This window comes from Emys orbicularis, chromosome 1 (genome assembly GCF_028017835.1).
Source record: "Emys orbicularis isolate rEmyOrb1 chromosome 1, rEmyOrb1.hap1, whole genome shotgun sequence".
NCBI lineage: Eukaryota > Metazoa > Chordata > Testudines > Emydidae > Emys > Emys orbicularis.
Window position 1 is genome coordinate 286,789,287 of NC_088683.1, and position 20,789 is coordinate 286,810,075.

Below are 20,789 nucleotides of genomic sequence, written 5' to 3' on the forward strand. Positions count from 1 at the left end.
CCTCGCTTCTCCCCCCTCCCCCCGAGCCTCCTGCACGCCACGAAACAGCTGATCCCGGGAGGTGTGGGGAGGGAGGGGGAGGCGCTGATCGGCGGGGCTGCCAGTGTGTAGGAGGCGCGGGGGGAGGGGGGAAGCTGATGGGGGGAGGAGGCTGCTGACGTATTACTGTGGCTCTTTGGCAATGTACATTGGTAAATTCCTGCTCCTTCTCAGGCTCAGGTTGGCCACCCCTGTGCTAGGTGCTGGGAGTTAATTTTGTGTAAACAACTAGCCTGGAAGGTCCCACAATTACAATTACCATTTTCTACACACATATACATGCATACATTCATAACCATAACCTGCATACGTATCTCCTCATGACTCTCAAGTTCAGAACATTACAAGCTTTCATCAGAGACTTTACTTGACATATTTATACACAATAACATTATATGCAAGCTGTTGATTCAGTTGCTTGTTCTTTGGAGTTTCAGACCCCCTTTTCTCCATTTGGAGTGTCTGGACCCTGATTGTCACACCTGTGTTATTGAATAAGTGAGTAATCCTCAAGTAAACTACATCTTCGAAACATATGAATATCTATTTTCCCATTCTATTTACATTATTTCTCTCTCCATGCTTGTGTCATTTTTTTCTTATTGCTTGATTCCTCCCCTCCTTTGGAGCTGTGCCCCTGCTTTGTAAAATAAAGAAATATCCATTACATGTCGAGAAAATGGGCTTGATGAACCACAAAAACCCATATAATTTACTATAGCATCCCTCAATGCAGCTTTTCAGTCTAATTTAAGGCTTTATTGAAGATAAAAGATTCATTAAAACAGCTGCCTGCAAAACTGTTCCTTTGGATGTTTCCATGAAGCACTAGTCAAAGAAAAATTAAACATTATACACTAATGATATGCAAAAAGGATGCAAAAGAGATTTAGTTTTGCTCCATAAGCATTGAGATGTTAATATGATATTTTTAAATAGATACTGCTGTCCAGTCCTTTTATGTGCTAAATTTCAAGCGCCAAAAAACTGTTATTACTTTTCAGCACATATATAACATATAATAAAAACAACAATAAAACATATGGCACAATTACCATGGCTGCTTATCAAGTATGAATTAATGAGCACAGAATTATGTATTATTATTTTTATATTGCTGCTTCCCTGCCACTGAACATTTTTATTATGGAGGGGCCTGAATCAAATCCCCAGATCTAAATACCCCACATTTGTTTAGATTTACTGCCGGCCTCTAACCTTTGCAATGGACTGAAACAAAATATCAGATGTGGACAACCCTGGGCTCTAGATCCCAGTGCTGTGTCTCTAATTCATAGCTTCTTCTGTAACCACACACAGCCAATTTCAGTTGGTCCGGGTGAAGGCTTCCGCCAGGACTGAATATGTATCCTCTAGTGTTAAATATTTCGGACCAACTCTCTCCACGTCATTGTGGACATTGTTCCCTTATGAAGCAGAGAAGTCCCAGCACTCTTTAACTGGAAAGTATTCATCAGCAGTTGGCTCAAACCAAGAATCATATTTACAATAACATGTTTATTAAAGTTGCTTTCATTAATTCACAAGGTTTCATAAAAACCATTAAGCCAAGTCATCTTTTATGTAAGGGCTGCCTTGCCCCCACACAATCTGGCTGTGAAGCCATCTTAACTAGGCCCTGGAAGAGGGTAGAGCTGAGGGACTTTCATGCCTATTACCCCACTGCTACAGATTTGACAGGAAAGAGGGAGGAAGTATGGATAGGATACCCTGCACTATGCTAATCTTCATCTGTTTTTAGCCCCTTGTGATCATTGAAACTCTGCTTAAATTGCAGCAGCCCTCACACTGCAGGGGGACTGAACTGCACAGAATAGTAGCAAGCTCATAGGACTGCAAAGGTGAACTTTAAGCCACACCCCTGCACACATTATACATGACTTGCACTCCATGCTGCTTGACCACATTGCAAGATCTAGCCCATTAAGTTTAACATTTCTTCATATAAATTGTTTTGATCTGCGTTACCCAGTTGTCTTCTAAGTAACAGCAGAGAAGGACTAAGAAATACCCAGGTAGCTCTTTCAACTAAATACTCTTTTCACCAGTAGGTTTTTGCCTGGGAATCAATTGATTTCCATATGTCTTTTTATTTTTTTCACCCCTTTGGGGGAAAAAAAAAGGTTTCTTTCATAGTCACACTTCATCAATGATTTTTTGCTGAGATACAAAGGAGAAAAAATTAATGTTAATTATGTTAATGATGTAAAAGATCAAAGATCCCAAAACAGAATGCAAGAGCCAAAACCTATCATTGTAGCTCAATAAATCACTGAACTACTTTATGACTCTCAGTGAATAATGCAGAATATTGCTGACTCTTTGTGAACAGATGTATTGTAACAAATAATGAACAGTTCTCTTCATTTCTTTAATATATTTTCTATGCCAAAAAAGTGCTTTTTATGTTCTTTATAATTAGCAATCACAAGGTGTTTAGATAACCACCCTGCAAAAGTGTATACTGTATATAAGAAAGTAATGTCATGTAGAGTATACATTTTATAACTGTACTGGATAACCATAAGACTACTGGTTTTCAAAAACACATTGATTACAAATGTATCAGTGTTAAAAACATAGCATATAAAGATAACAATTCTTTATTTATTTTCAGGCATATTTTGGATAAACAGAAAACAGGTCCTTCAAAACTCACAGGCAGAGATATATCCTTCCATATGATACATTTCAAGGTTGCTCTACTTTTGCCAAATCACATGTAGAAATAACTTTCACACATCTGATGGACATACTGAACCATACATTTTGTTGCTTTCTGGAAGTATTTATAAAGTCATTTTAAGTCTCATAGACTATGTTCCTATAGTGACTATTTAGTAATATTATATTTAGAACATGTCAATCCTAACAAAAAAAATTAAACATTTTACATAGGTTGTTTAAGTATTAGGAAAATTTATTTAACTAAATACTAGTGTATCTTTATCCTAGTTTCTGGAAGCCCAAACTAGTAGATCCATTTTTCTGCAAGACAAAGAAAAGACTGATAAGAAGCATCAGAGCAAATATACAATCAACGCTTTCTAAATACACAAAAATGAAGGCAATTGAATTGTTGTAAAGAGATATTGGGGGCCAGATACTTAGTGGTCAGATACTATGGGTAGGCATCCCCATGCTAGGGTTGGGCTTCCTATGGGTAGGCATCCCTTGTTAAGGTTGCGGTTCCTATGGGTAGGGGAATTGGGACTAGGGATAAGGTTCCTATGGGTAGGATCCCTGCCCTAAAGCTAGGGTTCCTATGGGTAGGCATCCCCACCCTAGCATTAGGGTTCATATGGGTAGGGGATTTCAAGCTGGGCTTACGATTCCCATGGGTAGCCATCCCAGCCCAAGATTTAGGTTTCCTATAGGTAGGCATCCCTACACTAGGGTTAGGGTTCCTATTTGTAGACATCCCCGCCCTAGGGTTAGGGTTCCTATGGGAAGGCATCCCTGTGCTAGGGTTAGGGTTCCTATAGGTAGAGGACTTGGGGGTAGGGCTAGGGCTCCTATGGGTAGGCATCCCCTCGTTAGGGTTGGGGTTCCTGTGGGTAGGGGAGTTGGGGCTAGGGTTAGGGTTCCTTCAGGTAGGCATCCCCGTGCTAGGGTTAGGGTTCCTATTGGTAGGGGATTTGGGGCTAGGGGTAGGGTTCCTATGGGTATGCATCCCCACCATAGGGTTAGGGTTTCTATGGGTAGATGACTTGGGGCTAGGGCAGTGGTTCTCAAACATTGTGTCAGGACCCCAAAGTGGGTCGCAACCCTTTTTTAGTGGGGTCACCAGGGCTTGTGTTAGACTGGCTGAGGCCCTGGGCCCAAACCCAAGCACCCGGGGCTCAGGCTTTGGCTTCAGCCCTGGGCAGCGGGGCTCAGTTTGCAGGCCTCCCGCCCAGTGATGAAGGCTTTGGGCTTCAGCTTTGACCCCTTACCAAGGGTGGTGGGCCTCAGGCTTTCACTTTTTCCCCGCTGCCTGGAGCGGCAGGACTTCATTGGCCTCAGGCTTCGGTCCCCCTTCTTGGGGTCATGTAGTAACTTTTGTTGTCAGAAGGGGGTTGCGGTGCAGTGAAGTTTGAGAACCTTTGCCCTAGTCTGTATTTCATTTGTGTATATATGGTTGCCTGCTTTAGCCTTGTAAAAAATCTCTCATTTCATTTAATAATTAATAAATCCTTAGATAGTTTACTATTCAACTGGCTAAAAGCATTGTCTTTGGTGTGAGATCTAAGGTACAAAATGACCAGGGGTAAGTGACTGGTCTCTTGGGACTGAGAGCGACCTGAATATTTTGTGATCTTTTGTGTACAGCAACTAACTATCACTAAGTCCAGCTTGCCTGGGTGGCAAGATAGACTGGAATGCCCAACAGGACTGTCTGTGACTCCATGGTAAGATTGTTATAATATGTTAGGAATTCACACTTGTTACTGGGATAGAACATACAACTAGTTTGGGGTCTCTGCCCTGCTTCTTGACAGTCTGCCCTGAGGTTGGCACTCACGGCTGTGAGCCACTCTAGACAGTGTGACAGATGTCACCAGAAACAGTCACTGAAACAAAAATTGTATTGCATTTTTTGAAAGATACTTTGGAAATTTGAGAGAGAAAACAGAGCATTTAATCCAATCTGCTACAGTGTAATCTTCCTGCAACTTACCTTTAATTTTGAAATAGCAGGGTTCACAATGCACAGTATTTCTGTAAATCCAAATGCTGTCTCCTGCTTTCAGATCTTCCAGAGGTCTTTTGCACACTTCACACTTTAACACATAATTATATGCACAGTCTTATGTAAAAAACAAATCAAAAAAACTGTCTAATATTTATTTAAGCTCCATCACGTAAGCATCCAAGGACAGAGTTGTGGCCAGTAGTATTTTAGTGTCACTGAACACAATCTCTCCAAGGAATAGCAATCCTAGTCAGCACAGTCAAATTATTATTTTCATGTGGTGCCCAAGGTTCAGTACCTTCTGCTTTGCAAACTGTAGATTTTCCTCCCCAATATTCTTAATTCCCTTTTCCACTAGTGTGGTTCAGATAAGTGTGCTGTTTAACAATCTTGACCTTTATGAAATAGATAGCTGAAACATAGGAGCCACTTCCCAAAACACCGGCCATGCAGAACTGGTTCAGAAACTGAGCTCTGAGTGCGAGAGTGAGAGTGAAGGTGCATGCAGAAACACCACAAAAGGAGACAAAAAAGGCAGCAAGGAAGCACCAGACACAGAAGCACTGATAGTTTGCCACTGAGAAAAAACTAAAAGCGTTGACTAGAAAAGAGTTTGGAACTGTGAGCAATTAAATTATCCCCTGCTTGAGTCTTACTGTGTTCAGGGAAATGGGACTTTACATACATTTGTAAATAAACATGATTGCATGAAAGAAATACCTGACTCCATCATCAATTTCTCTCCTAATAGAGACAACCCACAAGATTCCCCATTTTGGCTAACTGTTCACATCAAAAGGGGTAACTTCACCTATGCTGTGCTGCCCAGCCTCACTAACTCCTACTAGTCCCTGGAAAATACAGCTCCTTCATAAGATTTCCAGAGCATAGGTAAAGTTCTGTGATATGTAGGGGATAAGACTGCAAGTTAATACAACTGAAGGCTTCCTTGCAGGATTAGTGGGTAGGAGAATCTGAAGCAATCCTGCTGGTTCCCTCACCACCCATGTGACCAGAAGGGGGGGAAAGAGGTGCATGGTACCTAGGCAAAAACTTCCCTCTCCCAATGCAGGCTCTGTTCTGCTCCTGGAGGCAGAGGTGCTAAGGCCTACACATTGTTTTATGATATATATAATATAATTCATGTTGTTCAGGATATATTTTTATTTCTATTTCATGGCAGGAAGTGAAACCCCTTCTTACCTTGAAGCAAGTTGAGTGACAGCAAATCTGTAAGGCATCTAAGATCATTTTGGAATCTATGCCCAGTGGCTTCCGGCAGTATGTACACATATCTTTTTCAATTATAGTCCTGTGGGTACATAATATAACATCAGCTGTCAGAAAAGCAGCTACCATTGAAATCAAGCGGGAGAACTGATTAATTTAGTATATTACTGTGGAAGGCCATTAGTATACAGCACATCAGTCAGGAATGTAATAATGATGCATCGATATTCCATGTTCTAATTAATGGTAGTGATGTATGCACTGCAGGGATGGGCAACCTGATTAATACATTTACCAGGTAGCAAGAATACTGACCTTATTTGGTGAGCCGAAAGATTCTAAATAGGAGTCAGAACGTATTCTGTTGCTGGCTCCCTGGGAGTGTGCACACTAAGGTACGCTAGTGTACCCAGCAGCTGGGAGGGTGTTGCTCAGCATAGGTAGACAGTATCTCTGCTCCAACTAGCACACTAAAATAGCAGTGTGGCTGCAACAGCATGGGTGGTGGGTCAGGCTAGCTACTTGAATATGTACCTGGGGGTCACACAGATGAGATTGTACTCGGGCAGCTGGCCTGAGCCACCATCCATGCCACTATGCCCACACTGCTATTTTTAGCACACTGGCTCAAGAAGTTGCTGTACAGACATACCTTAAGTGGAGGGAGCAGGGATGGAATTAGGAGATTTTAATGTCTCAGAGAAGCAATCCCAGCAATTTGATAGTTGGATTTAGACTCTCATTCAAGTGCCCAATCTTGCACTGAGTTTTGGTGCAGAAGCAGCTGGAAGCAGTTTCCTGCTCTCACTGCTGTGAAATTAACATGTGTACTGTTTGGATCATCTCAGTTCTCTCTACCTTTTCTTGTCATATTGCTCCCAATATTTTCTCTAGACATCCTCATCTGCTGCTGCTGCTGCTGCTGTGCTGGCTGCATAAATTGAACTAATTTTGCTCACACCCACAAAGGGCCGGTGCAAGGAAGTTTTGCGCCCTAGGCGAAACTTCCACCTTGCGCCCCCCTCCCAGGAAAGTCCACACAAACAGTTAGAGTGCAGCAGGCTAGTGTGAGGTAGATTTGCACCCCAGTTTGTCGCCAATTTACTGTTTGTATAGACAAGCCCTAATGTAATGTAACTTATAATGCAGAGCGCAAGGCCATGGAAATGGCAAGGTTCCATTGAAAGGCAGGCCTGTCTGAGTAGACAGTCTGATCACAATAGTGGTGGCTTCCACTGTGCTTGTTTGTCTGTAGATATGGGTGCTATTGTAAAATGTCAGTGTTCCTCGATAGCACACTTACCGATCAGAAGTAGAGTAAACAGTTTTGATAGACTTTCCAGTGACATTTTCTTTATATGCGTCATTGGGTGATTTGCTGTAATGCAGTGAATGATTCACAGTTAGCAAGCAATACTTTTGACTTTTCAAGGCTTTACTGCAATAAGGAAAATGTGCAGTTCATAAATGCTAACCCATACCCGAACCAGTGGTCACATGGTAAAAATAAATCGAGAGATGAGTTTTGTCTTTTTTTAACACTCAGTTGAGAAAATAAATCTCAGTTTAATGTAAATTAAAACAAAATACCAAGTTTTATGCTGTGCTGTTTTATAATTCCTTAGCATTTCAAACTGAAATCACAAACCCATCAAGCAAAATCTGAAATATGATATTTTGACTGCTTGTGATCTAAATGTTATAGATTGATCAGTTATAAGGTCAGAAGAGACCACCATGATCATCTAGTCTGACCTCCTTTATTACCCAGGCCAAAGGACTCCCCTGAATTAATTCCTGTTTGAACTAAAGCATATCTGTTAGAAAAAGCATCAGGAGCCAGAGAAATGCCACGTTTTTCCACCAGTGCTAGAAGAGCTGCCCTTTTAGTACTAGCCAATCACTTTTTGCTAAAATTGTGATATATCCCTAGAAGTACAGTGAGCACCATTAAAATATAAAGTTTTTCATTACAGAATGGTATGTCTAGTTACCACAGTAATTGTAAAGCTCCTTATACTGAGAACAGGAAATACTGTAGTAAATTTAACTATTTTGGGAGCTAAATGTTCAGGTTTTTTTAATAGAGCTTGTTCTGGCTACTTTACTGTCAAGAATAATTTCACTGAGCACAGCAATAACCATCAGTTGGGAGGCAGGTAAGAAAGTCAACCTGCCAAGCAAATTCACAGGTTTTGAACTTTTCTGAACTTACTTAATAACCCTATTTCCTTAGGACTACATTGGTACTACCATAAGGTAATAATTAGAGTTTGTATCACTGTATTTTAATACAGTTAAAAATAACTTTATAGGAGTGGTTACTACTTGTATTAGATGCCTTCTTTCAGAGAGTGTAAGGGTGGTTTTGTGATTAAGGCACTGATTGGGACTCAAGAAATCCTGGTTCCATGCCTAGCTGTGCCACCGACTTCCAGACTCTCATGGGAGTTCCACCATGGCAAGACATCTCTAATTTGCACTAGAAAATTCCACAGGAGCCCAGGTGGCAGAGGCTGCCCCAAAGGGATACAGTGAACTGCATCCCACAGTCTGCACTGACCATAACACTTTGCTCACCTAGTGCTACCTACTTTTCAGGTTGTGTTGGCTTTTAGGAGAGGCTGTGGTTGCCTTGCATCATTGCAACCTCTCTCCAGCGAGCTTCCCTCTACTGAGAAACCTGTGCCTTGCTTTACACCAGGGATCGGCAACCTTTGGCACGTGACACGCCAGGGTAAGCACTCTGGCGGCGGGGCCGGTTTGTTTACCTGCCATGTCTGCAGGTTCGGCCGATGGCGGCTCCCACTGGCCGCGGTTCGCCACTCCAGGCCAATGGGGGCAGCAAGAAGTGGCGCGGGCCGAGGGATGTGCTGGCCATCGCTTCCCACTGCCCCCATTGGCCTGGAGCGTTGCCGATCCCTGCTTTACACCAAGCTACCACAAACCAGGTCTGAATTTAGCTTGCCATGGTCTTTACTTTAATCACAAGTGGCCAAGTCTGAGAGGTTGCTATGCATGTGTAAACATCCATATAAGTCAGAGTCTCCTGTTCATCTCTGCATTTTTATATCTGTATTTTTCAGTTGTACCTGGCCTCTCTGAACTTCTCTCTGCTGTTCCAGTTGTTTCTCTCCAATCTGCTCTCCAACTACCTTACATTAATCTTCCCTATCTGATATTGGGATGTTATGATAGTTCAAACCTTAAAACTAAATCAGGGATGGAGATGTCATTATATGTACTATGCATCTGTGATGGGGTCTGCTTACCCCGCACTAACCCAGACAGGGTTAGGCCCATATTATTGACAGCGGAAGTCCCGCCTCCCCAGCAAGACTGGGCATGCTCCAAATGCTCTAGCACAGGGGTCGGCAACCTCTGGCACGCGGCTCGCCAGGGTAAGCACCCTGGCAGGCCGGGCCAGTTTGTTTACCTGCCGCGTCCGCAGGTTCGGCCGATCGCGGCTCCCACTGGCCGCAGTTCGCCGTCCCAGGCCAATGGGGGTGGCAGGAAGCCACAACCAGCACATCCCTTGCCCGCACCGCTTCCTGCAGCCCCCATTGGCCTGGGATGGTGAACCGCGGCCAGTGGGAGCCGCGATCGGCTGAACCTGCCGACGCGGCAGGTAAACAAACTGGCCCGGCCCGCCAGGGTGCTTACCCTGGCGAGCCGCGTGCCAGAGGTTGCCGACCCCTGCTCTAGCAGTATAAAGGGAGGAAACCCAGCTCATTCTGGGCTGGAGGCCGCAGGGGAAGAACCTGTCTGGGAAGCTCCTGCGGAGGGCCAGCCACAGCTCCTGACTACGCTGGGAATCAGAGCCTCCCTGGACCCACCTGCACCCCGGCGACTGGAGGGGCGACTGGCCCCGCCGACCACAGCAAACCCGACATCTCATGGGACACCTCAACGCAGACTCTGGTAGGAAGTGACCCAGGGAGGGTGATGGAGTGGTACCTCCCACCCGGGAAACCTCAGTGTGTTTCGGTAGGACCCCCGCACTGATTCAGTGGCAAGTTGCTACGCCACTGGTAGGGCTCTGGGTTGGGGCCCGGTGGAGTTGGGTGGGCCTGGGCCCCTCCACCGGGGCCGCCACACCCCTTGGTGGGCACCCCAGCTTTATAAACTCTGGCCGCTAGGCCATGCTGCCCTGACCCTAGGGGCTGCTTTATGGACTCTGGCCGGTAGGCCACGCTGCCCTGACCCTAGGGGCGTGGACCGTCACAGCCACGCTGCCCTGACCCTAGGGTGTGGACCATCACAGCATCCAGTACTCATCATAATTTTCATATTGGGTGCACTATGCCTGAAAATAACATTGTTTATGCTTAAACTGGTATTTTCAGAATTATTACATAAATAAAAACTATTGAGAAAAAATCTTTCCAGTACCTATTCTCCTCATATGTCCTGGTGTACACAACGTTGTCCTTTGGACTTGAGTAACTGGTCGAAGTTTTATTGCTGAAATACACAAACACATGTATACCTACATCTTTAAAAAAGATTAACTATATATATACAAAACAATCATGAGAGACTGTAAATAATAACAAGGATAATTCCTAAGCCTGAATTTCACTGGTTATTTTAGGCTCCAATCTTGCCCTCACAAAGTTCCAGGGAGCCTGGGGCCTCAGTCAGCAACTGAGTGCATGTTTTTTCATATGATAGCAGGAAACTGTTCACTACATATAATGGAAATGCACAAAAATAATGAACCTTGGAATGAAATCCAATCCCTCTTCCCCATCGAAATTCCATATTCGGAAGAATTGTTTTTAATTTCAATCCTGCCATTCTCTCCTAAATTTGCCACGTTGCTACCTGGTCTTGCAGTACCTATAGCAAAATACTTAGTACTCGTCTGAAGAATTAACTATGTAAAAACAGATAGAACAACATATGAGGACATTTCACTTAATTTAAATACTTTTAATTAATTAAATCTGGCTTTCTATTCACAGTGCCAGTAAAGGGTACACATTCTATCAAGTTTAAAGGGAACAACACTACATGCTGTAGCTCACTCTTTGCCTGCTATTATTGTTTTATTTCCATTACACTACTCAAAGCTAGTCACAATGTTACAAAAGCCATGACAACTGAGAAATTGTACACCAGCTGCAAAATGTTGATGAATGTGTGTGTTGAATATTTATTCTGAGTCCTGAAGTTATGTTTCTTTTCACTCTTGGCCAAATTGTCGCCCAGGCCTATGTGGCAATGCACAAGTGTAAGAGTAAGCAAGAACCCTCAGCATCCAGTTGCAGATGTAGGAAGAAGAGCAGGGACTGTACACCTGGTTCTTCCTTCCGGGTGGAGAGAACAGGGATGGGTGGAGCCTTGGCACCTCCCATTCCTCACTACTGAGTGGCATCTTGCACTGGTACGGATAAAGGTCAGTAGCAGAATTCTTCCACTCTCCTCCCTGACAAGGAGCAAGTGAAGACAAATTAGAGGATTGGGCCAAAAGAAACCTGATGAGGTTCAACAAGGACAAGTGCAGAGTCCTGCACTTAGGACAGAAGAATCCCACGCACTGTTACAGACTAGGGACCGAATGGCTAGGAAGCAGTTATGCAGAAAAGGACGTAGGGGGTTACAGTGGACGAGAAGCTGGATATGAGTCAACAGTGTGCCCTTGTTGCCAAGAAGGCTAACGGCATTTTGGGCTGTATAAGTAGGGGCATTGCCAGCAGATCGAGGGACGTGATCATTCCCCTCTATTCGACATTGGTGAGGCCTCATCTGGAGTACTGTGTCCAGTTTTGGGCCCCACACTACAAGAAGGATGTGGAAAAATTGGAAGGAGTCCAGCGGAGGGCAACAAAAATGATTAGCGGGCTGGAGCACATGACTTATGAGGAGAGGCTGAGGGAACTGGGATTGTTTAGTCTGCAGAAGAGAAGAATGAGGGGGGATTTGATAGCTGCTTTCAACTACCTGAAAGGGGGTTCCAAATAGGATGGATCTAGACTGTTCTCAGTGGTACCTGATGACAGAACAAGGAGTAATGGTCTCAAGTTGCAGTTGGGGAGGTTTAGGTTGGATTTTAGGAAAAACTTTTTCACTAGGAGGGTGGTGAAGCACTGGAATGTGTTATCTAGGGAGGTGGTGGAATCTCCTTCCTTAGGGGTTTTTAAGGTCAGGCTTGGCAAAGCCCTGGCTGGGATGATTTAGTTGGGAATTGGTCCTGCTTTGAGCAGGGGGTTGGACTAGATGACCTCCTGAGGTCCCTTCCAACCCTGATATTCTAGGATTCTATGATTCTAAGAGGACTGAAGGAATTATGGTTCAAAGTCACAGTTCCTTCTCTTTATTCCTCCTAGGGATGTGAAGTTATGGACTGCCACTTACACAGGACCGTGTTTAAAGGCACAGTCTAGCCCTGTGTTAGTAATATGGTTGTGCTGTTTGCTCCTGAAGAGTGACTATACTCATTTTCATGTTTAAACAGAAATATCACATCACTGGGGCTTTCATTTCCTCATCCAGAGTGTTCTTTCATTCAGGCAGAATGATACACTGTTTATTTGTTGTCAAAAGATTTTTAATCATTTGATAATCCTGTTATGACTTTGTGCAGAAAAACATGTTATTTCTTATTTTCACCTGCTTTCCTGCTACCCTTCAATAAGTGGCAAGTTGGTACTTTCTCCAAGCTTCCAGGGCATAAATTTGGTCAGTTTTCACTGAGATTTACAATACTAAGTGTCTGTAGTTACAGATCCTAGCTAAAGGAAGAGACTCCAGCACTGAAAGGGAAGCATCTTTTAAAAAAATCTATTTGCTTCAGCCTGTGCATGGCCTGTAAGGCAGAAAACTCAGTACAGTTCTGCCGAGAAAGGTGAGAGATGACACAAGGTGTCTCTGCCCACCATGTGCCTTGGAGCAGTGTAACCTGGAGGTTCTATCCATAGCAGCATGGAAGGAGGTTTCTGGGTGGGGCAGAGAGTGTAAGGGCACAGCCAGTAAATATATCCTTTGTTTCTCTTGCCACTCCACAGGCTGGTGGGAGGATTCCAGTCTCCATGGAACTTTCACGCATAAAGGCTGTTTGCCTGGATTTTGTGTAAGGAAAATGCTTGAGGCATTATTTATTTAAACTTTGTAACTCATTAACTACCTGGATCCTCTGTTGTCATAAGAGTAGTTTGTGTCAGATCGGTTATTTGGAGCACTAGCAGAATCAGAGGGTTGCTCAATTGTCCTAAAAAAACAATGACAAGACAAATATTTATGACACAAAGTATATTTTTAAATCATGCACAGTCAGACCACTTTCAGTGACACTTGAAGGCACAATGTGGCCCTGTGTTACTAACATTAGAAAGTGAACAAGAGACATTTTTTCTTTCCTTTTTTTTTTAAAAAAAGGGTGTGAATTTAGCGGTAATGAAATGTGGCAGATTGGCAGCCCAGCAGATTAAATCGTTCTGCATTCCCCCAGACATGTCAAGCTGTGGTGGCAGCAACCATGCAAGTTTTCTCATACAACTTCTATGGTGACCTGGAGGGACCATCTGTAGGTTGTGAGCCAGTTGTTCGGTGTCCATCCCCAATCAGTGCCTGTCAACTCTAATGAGGGTGGTGACAAGGTTGCCAATTAGTGTTTTGTGGTGGTGGTTTTGTGATGTGGACATTTATCAGTTGGCAACTGGACTAAGACCTCTAAATAAAGGATGGGCCAAAATAAGAACCATTTTATTCACCCCCCAACTCCTAAACTTTGGAAAGGGTTATTCAGCTGAAGACAACCCAAATCCAAACTGATCTTAGTACTGTGGGTCTATTTTCTGTCTGAAGTAGTCCTGGCTCTAGTTTGCTCATCACACACCTCCATCCTTTTGTCCAAGCCCACTCCCTGGCACATCCACTCTCACAACCTGTCCAACGCTCAGTGATGTCACTTACCTGGGGAAGGGGCTTGGTGGCTTTTACCAACTACTCCTCCTTGTTTAATTTCAGGGAGTCCTTATCAGCCATTTCAGGGGGCTCACTGAATGCTCCCTAATCCTTGAAGAAGCTAATAAGGAGTTACCACCTAGCCCTCTTGCCCTGAAGACATCAGGAGCGTGAAAGCTATACAGACCATTACCCACACTAAAACAAGACATCTGCAGGTATGCGGTCAGCAAGGATAGGGGCAAGAAGAATCCCTTGTGGGTCTGTGAATGAGGGCAACAGGGGAAGAGGGAGAGAGATGGGGAGAGTGGGGGGATAAAGAGGCTGTGCTTCCACCAGACAGGGTGCACAAATACATACACAAAATCTGAAAATGAGGCCACTAAAGAAACCAAAAGGCCACAGAACCTCATGCCAAGATGACAACAGCAGCTAGTTTGGTATGGAGATGTTGGAAAGGAAAGTTTATCACAAGACCTGTTGTGGCAAGGGGATTGTGTGGGGATACAATGCTGTGGGTCTTGTTGGGGCCCTCTGTAGACTTGGATGCACATCCAAACTTTTACATGTTTTTCTTACTAATTGAATGCCAAACTCTGTAAGGTTCCCATTAATAGTTTTCATTTCTACTGTCAAATTGTTGTGTTGATGGTGGGGTTTTTATATGTTATCTATATTTCTGCAATGTTGGCAATGGATTTTTGGATACATATTACATTTTAAATGGGGACTTTAAAATACCAGCACAGAACAGATATACAGATTTTGACAACAAAAAATAAATAATCTATATTGGGGTTATTTTTTTTTTAAACTCGAGTTTTGTTTCAGTTCAGGAACAAGCCACATGGAAAACAGAGTCTAAAGAACATGTTTTGGTGTAATACGGTGATGGGTGCATTAGAAATGACTAGTTAGAATTAGATAGACACACCAAGCAGCACCAGGATTCCTGTATAAGTATCCCAGTTTCCTAGAGTTTTCATGGCTGTAAACAGGACATTCTACAGCAGCATAAAACTTAACCTCATCAACCTAATAAAGTGATTTAAATAGGAAATGCTAACAATATTTATGATTTTTTTTTACAGTGAAGCTCAAACAAAAGGCCACTATAACCGTATGTCAAAAGCTATAACTCTGCTATAAGTTACATTCAGAGAGAAAGTGATAACCATGAGCCTGAACACTGGTTATTTTGCCTGCTGTTTGATTTGTTGCAGTGAGATTGCCAAGGTCTGGATTCTCCACTAAATGAATCTTCCTCCATTTCAGTGTTTTACATGCACAGCATGTAGCACGAAGCAGTGCCCTCCATTGTGCCTCAACCCTGATGAGGCAGAGCTACTTTAAGAGCTGAGAGAGAAGTTCATTCTCTATATACTTTCAGTCTTTGCCTCTCTGATGAGACTGCTAGCCAGGGTAGCATCTTGATGGGGACTTTTGTGATGTGAACACCTTTATATTAAGAAAAGGATTGAAATTATTACTTTACTGAAATGACAAATCCTTCTTAAATACTTAGCATGGGGCGGTCCATTTAGATATAAAGTTTGATGAAAGATTCTCTCTAAATGAAGACAAAATACCATGAATGTTTTCCCTGAAAGACTGACTGCTAAATTCAGTTTCATGAAATGAATCAAGACTTCAACAGCTCAAGTGACCAGGAATCCTAGAAGCATTGATGTATACTTTAAACTATCAAACACCTTAATACACCTACAAGTACTTCTTTGTGACACAAAGATATTTGCATGCACTAAGGGGAGTAACGTATTCTGACTTTTTAAAAAAATAAATAAATACAGCTATATATTAATTATATTAGGCAAATTTATAAATAAATTTATATGTGTTTCTAAAGATCTGAAACGTTTACATGCTTACATTGGTAAGGAACATTCCCATGCACAGTATTGCACAGGAAAATGCTCCATCACTACAAACCATTTTAATTTTCAATGAATGTAAGACAGAGCTATGAATTAAGTCTCACCGATTTTTATTTTGCTCCACAGGAGCCTTTACTTCAATGAGCTCATCAAGATTTTGGCCTCTGTGAAAATGAAATATACCTTAGCGTTAGTCAAAATTTTCAATTCAGCTATAAATTAGCCATAAGGATGGAATCATAGAAGATTAGGGTTGGAAGGGACCTCAGGAGGTCATCTAGTCCAACCCCCTGCTCAAAGCAGGACCAAGCCCCAACTAAATCATCCCAGCCAGGGCTTTGTCAAGTCTGACCTTAAAAACCTCTAAGGAAGGAGATTCCACCACCTACCGAGGTAACCCATTCCAGTGCTTCACCACCCTCCTAGTGAAATGGACTTACATTTTAAAAAGGAAGAAAGCATAGAATTTTTCCACAAGTAAGAGATTGCTGACTACACTGCATCATTGTCCTGGTTGCCTGACAAACACTACTTTCCAGGAGAGAGTCCCCCATCTTTACTATTTATTAAAGCAGATGTTTGATGAGCATTTTGAGTTTCAATAATAGAAAATAAAATCCTCTGTAATATCTATATTGAATTATTTCCATTTACTATCTTGTATTTATTGGGAAGTTAAAAAGAAATTAACATGGGTTTTACTTTAATAACCTAGACCAAGTCAATTAATTGTTAGTTTTGACCCCTGTAACCACATTTACTGAAATAAACCCTCAGTAACAAGACTCACACTTAAGCAGCTACCCAACTACAAACCCTTTTAAAATATGAGAGAAACCTCACTACAGGCCTTGCCTCTTATTTTTCTGTGCAGCAATATTTACAACAGTGAGATCATCAAGGTCTTTCCCTCTGTGAAACAACAAAAATAGAGTGATGTTAAAATATTCTGCTTGATTATAAAATTGGATATAAATAGGATTTCTTTTTTAAAAATGAAGAAAAACATGCCCATTCCCCAGGAAAAGAATGAATACTGAATACGTTTGTTAATAGTTCACAAATAGTTATGCCAAATTGTTATTGATAGTCACAAAAATATGCTTAATTTTCCATTTGCAAGAGGAAAGTTGTACAATTCTAATGCTTCCCACAGAAGTATTCCCTTTTGTGGACCTAAATATATGAAAACTATCAAATGATTTAGATTCCTACTCTACATTATATGTGCCAGTGAAAGGAGAAATGAAGTTTCTGAAGAATTCTGACTAATTCACAGTCTTCTAGGGCATAGATTTCTGTTTCTAGCATTAGTTCACAAAGATAAGAAATATTGTTACCATTAAAACTAAAGAAGCTTGCATTCTGTTAAGGAACTTTTGAATAAATATACATTTGTCCAGTTAGTGTGTTTTTTGGAATGACAGAAGTTATCTGCTGTCATATTTGATGACTGAGGCTTTTTTTAAATTTCCATCCTTGGACTAAAAATGTAAGCATTTAAAAACTAACAAAAATAGAATTAAAAACATTGATTCTTTCCACTTATACTATTACATTATTATACCAATAAATTATGGTAGATTTAAAGCTGTGCTGTTCATCTTATGTTGTGAAGTATTTTAATACCACCTTCCTTAAATTAATATGAAGAATTAAACCCTAATATATTACTGTATTACAAATACAACACAATTACAGTTTAAATATAGAGAAACACTTTCTCTTTTACAAGTAAGCTTAAACAAGTAGCTGAATTTTAATATAAGACTTTTCTTTTGACTTTAAATAACTTTCTCTTTCTCTACTGACATGAAAAATGGAACAATATGTAACCAGCTGTAACCAGTAAAACAAAAGGATAAATCCTTTCTAGGGCTGCAGGCAGGGCTGGCTCCAGGCACCAGCCCAGCAAACAGGTGCTTGGGGCGGCCAAGGGGAAGGGGCGGCACATCGGGCTGTTCCGCGGCAATTTGGCGACGGGTCCCTCTCGGAGGGAAGCACCTGCCGCCGAATTCCCGCCGAAGAAGAAAGTGGCACGGTGGAGTTGCCACTGATCGCAATTGTGATCGCGGCTTTTTTTTTTTTTTTTTCCCGCCACTTGGGGAGGCAAAAACCCTGGAGCCGGTCCTGGCTGCAGGTGGGGAGTAAAACCATAAAGTTAATTTCGCTCCACCTAGCCAGTTAGCTCTGACTACAAACTTCTTTTTTAGCTTGTTTGTTAAAGTTATTCTTTGTGGACCAAGAAGATTCTAGTTTGGATTTCACTTTGATGTGGAGGTCTCTCACATAGTTCAGCCTGCAAAGGGGAACATAGTTAACTGAGTCTACTCATAGTAGCCTAATCCTTCAAAATGATGGATGCTTCCTAAGAGCCACTGAGCACCTCAACTTCCAATTGTGTCAGTGACATGCAGGCCCAGATCCACAAAGGGACTTGGGCATTGTGATGCTGTGGATATCCACTGTGAACAAATAATTAGAGTCACTGGGCCAGAGACAGAATGTCCAATAGTTGTTAGGACACCCATTGGGGAGACAGGAGACCTAGTGTCCAGTCCTCCTGCTCCAATGACTTTTTACCCTCAGAGGAACTGCTTCAACTGGAGAGACTGAGGTAACATCAGAATATCCCACCTCTCAGTGGTTAGAGCACTCTCCTGAGAGGTGGGAGATTCCTGTTCAAATCCTGTGTCTCCCTCTGCTGGGGACTGGAGTGGAGGGGGAATTAAACTCCCACATCCCGGGTGAATGCTCTAACCACTAAGCTAAGCATTATCAGGTGGGCACCATGACCTCCATCTCCTTCTAGATTTTGAATGGGACTTGATCCAGTAGGCAGCCTCTGAGCACACCTACCAGATTGGGCCCTGCACACAAGTTAGGCGGAGGATGCTTATCTTTCCCCAGTTCGTGGATCGCTCTGAGGCTTAGGTGGGAGATGGTATCTGGGTACCTAGAGGGAAGTGGCAGTGTGCATGCTCAGAGGCAGAAAACTTCTACCCTGAATATTTAGGCACTGAGTGAGTTTAGGCATCTACAGGGTTCAGCAGGAGTTTTGTGGATCACAGTGGAGGTTAAAACTGGAATTTAAACACTTAAGTACCTTTGTAGATACAGGCCTCAGTGTCTCTCAGGCTCTGGCCCAATGTGAAAGCTACATTTCCCTTTAAATTAAAATTTGGACTGGGTATAGTAGCACTGATGCTCAGGGAGTTATAACTATGCCCAGACTCGGGGTGGGGGGTAAAATAATGGGGTTACATCATAGCTATAAACTTAGAGCATCACTGTAACATAGCGTAATCCTTGTAAGTGTAGGCAGAATTTGGGTCCTAAGTGTGGAGATCATTGCATAGCTCCTACTAGCAAAGTAGTGTGGCAGCTTCCTGTTAGCTCATTCCATAAAACGGTTTATGGACAACAAGGACCTTGGTCTGAATCTCACTCTATTGACATTGAGGTCCAACACACAAGTAAGTCCCTTTAGAATGTGGGGCAATTTATTAACTGCTTAACTCTGCTCTGTCTCTAGCAAACACCGCTATTCTGAGTTCTTCCAAATTTTGTTTAATCCCTTACAAAATATATATCTAAAATTCTATAGTTCTATTGGACACTGATGAACTCTGAGGCAGCTATAAACATGCATGGATAGTGCCAAGGATTCACATACACACACACACACACACACACACACACACACACAAAAAAGCCTCCTGGGATGAGGTGCTGGAACAATTTGTATAGTGGGGGTGCTGAGAGCCATTGAACCAAACTGTAAACCCTGGATATAATGGAAACCATTTCAAGCCAATGGGTACAGCAGCACCCCCAGCACCTGGGTGTTAACTGATTAGTTAATAGTACATAAGTGTTATTTCATCATTGCTATTATTTTCATTCTAATGCTATCCTGTACTTCTGAACAGCTGGTGCTACTTTTTAGTCCTTTAAGGACTTTATGGATTTTAATATTAGTCTTTTTTCAAACTCCAATAGTTATACACTACCAACTGCATCAGAAAAATAGAAACCGAGATGCTTCCAAGACTTACCCCTTGTTATTTGTGTGAGTTGTGGGATTTTTTTTGAGATTATCAAGATCCTGGCTCCTATAAAAGATAAAGCAAAACCAGAGCAGGTCACAGTCAGTACATACAACTGTCCATTAGCTAAAATTAAGGACTTGCTTAAAGTAAAGAGGTTATTGACACATTTTTCAAGACAGATAGAGTCCAATTGATGGCAAAGTTGAAAGCCTACATTGCTAATTCAATGATATATAACCAGTAAATACATACCCTTTCAGGTATTTCCATTTGACCCGAGCAACACCTGATTATGTTTTAGAAACAACCAACTACACCTAACGTATGAGTCAAAAGGGTAAATGCCTTCTTAGCACTCATAATCATGATTAAAACACCCCTACATCAATAACTTTTTAAAAATTGCATGCCTTTTAGCCAGCAATGAACTTTAAACCATGAGATTACTGAATCATAAAATCAGCAGAATACTACTATGATGTATGCAAGAATGAGTCCCACTGAGAAAAAAAAACATAGCATAAACTAGAAGAAGCTAATCAGCATTGGTTTATACTGAAGACCAGTCACCCCTTTGGACCACCAGGATTCTGATTTCATTCTCACTGTGTTGGTGGGACAGCAAGTCCAGCTATGACCTGGGGGACATGTTAATTGGATAAACCCACTCATGCTAGACCCTCTAGTCTCTAGCTGGCAGACAACACTTCCATTGTCTGACATTTCAAAATTTAAATTTACTCTCTGTAAAATTACAGCTGGTTGGAAAACACAATTTCTGTTCTATGGAAAATTCTCACATGGCAAAATGTATTTTCATTCCAAATAGGAAAGAAAAGCTGAAATTTTAATATTTCTTGCAGAATGAAAATTCCAAACAAATTCTGATTACAGAGCTATTCAAATATTTAGTTTCAGTAACATTGAATCACTTCATTTCAAAAATGTTGAAGCAATATAAAATAATGT

At 42.1% G+C, this 20,789-nt stretch overlaps 1 protein-coding gene across 1 annotated transcript in view; it reads right to left on the reverse strand.

The window, feature by feature from the left end:
* Positions 1 to 3,006: 3,006 nt before the first annotated feature.
* SCEL (sciellin) overlaps positions 3,007 to 20,789 on the reverse strand; it is a 54,642-nt gene continuing 36,859 nt past the window's right edge. The window contains exons 12-20 of the mRNA XM_065423757.1: positions 19,827 to 19,883; positions 16,624 to 16,680; positions 15,873 to 15,932; positions 13,095 to 13,178; positions 10,358 to 10,429; positions 7,269 to 7,343; positions 5,939 to 6,047; positions 4,721 to 4,823; positions 3,007 to 3,107 (exon numbers count right to left, since the gene is read on the reverse strand). Of these exons, the coding sequence (XP_065279829.1) occupies positions 3,007 to 3,107; positions 4,721 to 4,823; positions 5,939 to 6,047; positions 7,269 to 7,343; positions 10,358 to 10,429; positions 13,095 to 13,178; positions 15,873 to 15,932; positions 16,624 to 16,680; positions 19,827 to 19,883 (718 nt within the window). The remainder of the gene's footprint in view (positions 3,108 to 4,720; positions 4,824 to 5,938; positions 6,048 to 7,268; positions 7,344 to 10,357; positions 10,430 to 13,094; positions 13,179 to 15,872; positions 15,933 to 16,623; positions 16,681 to 19,826; positions 19,884 to 20,789) is intronic.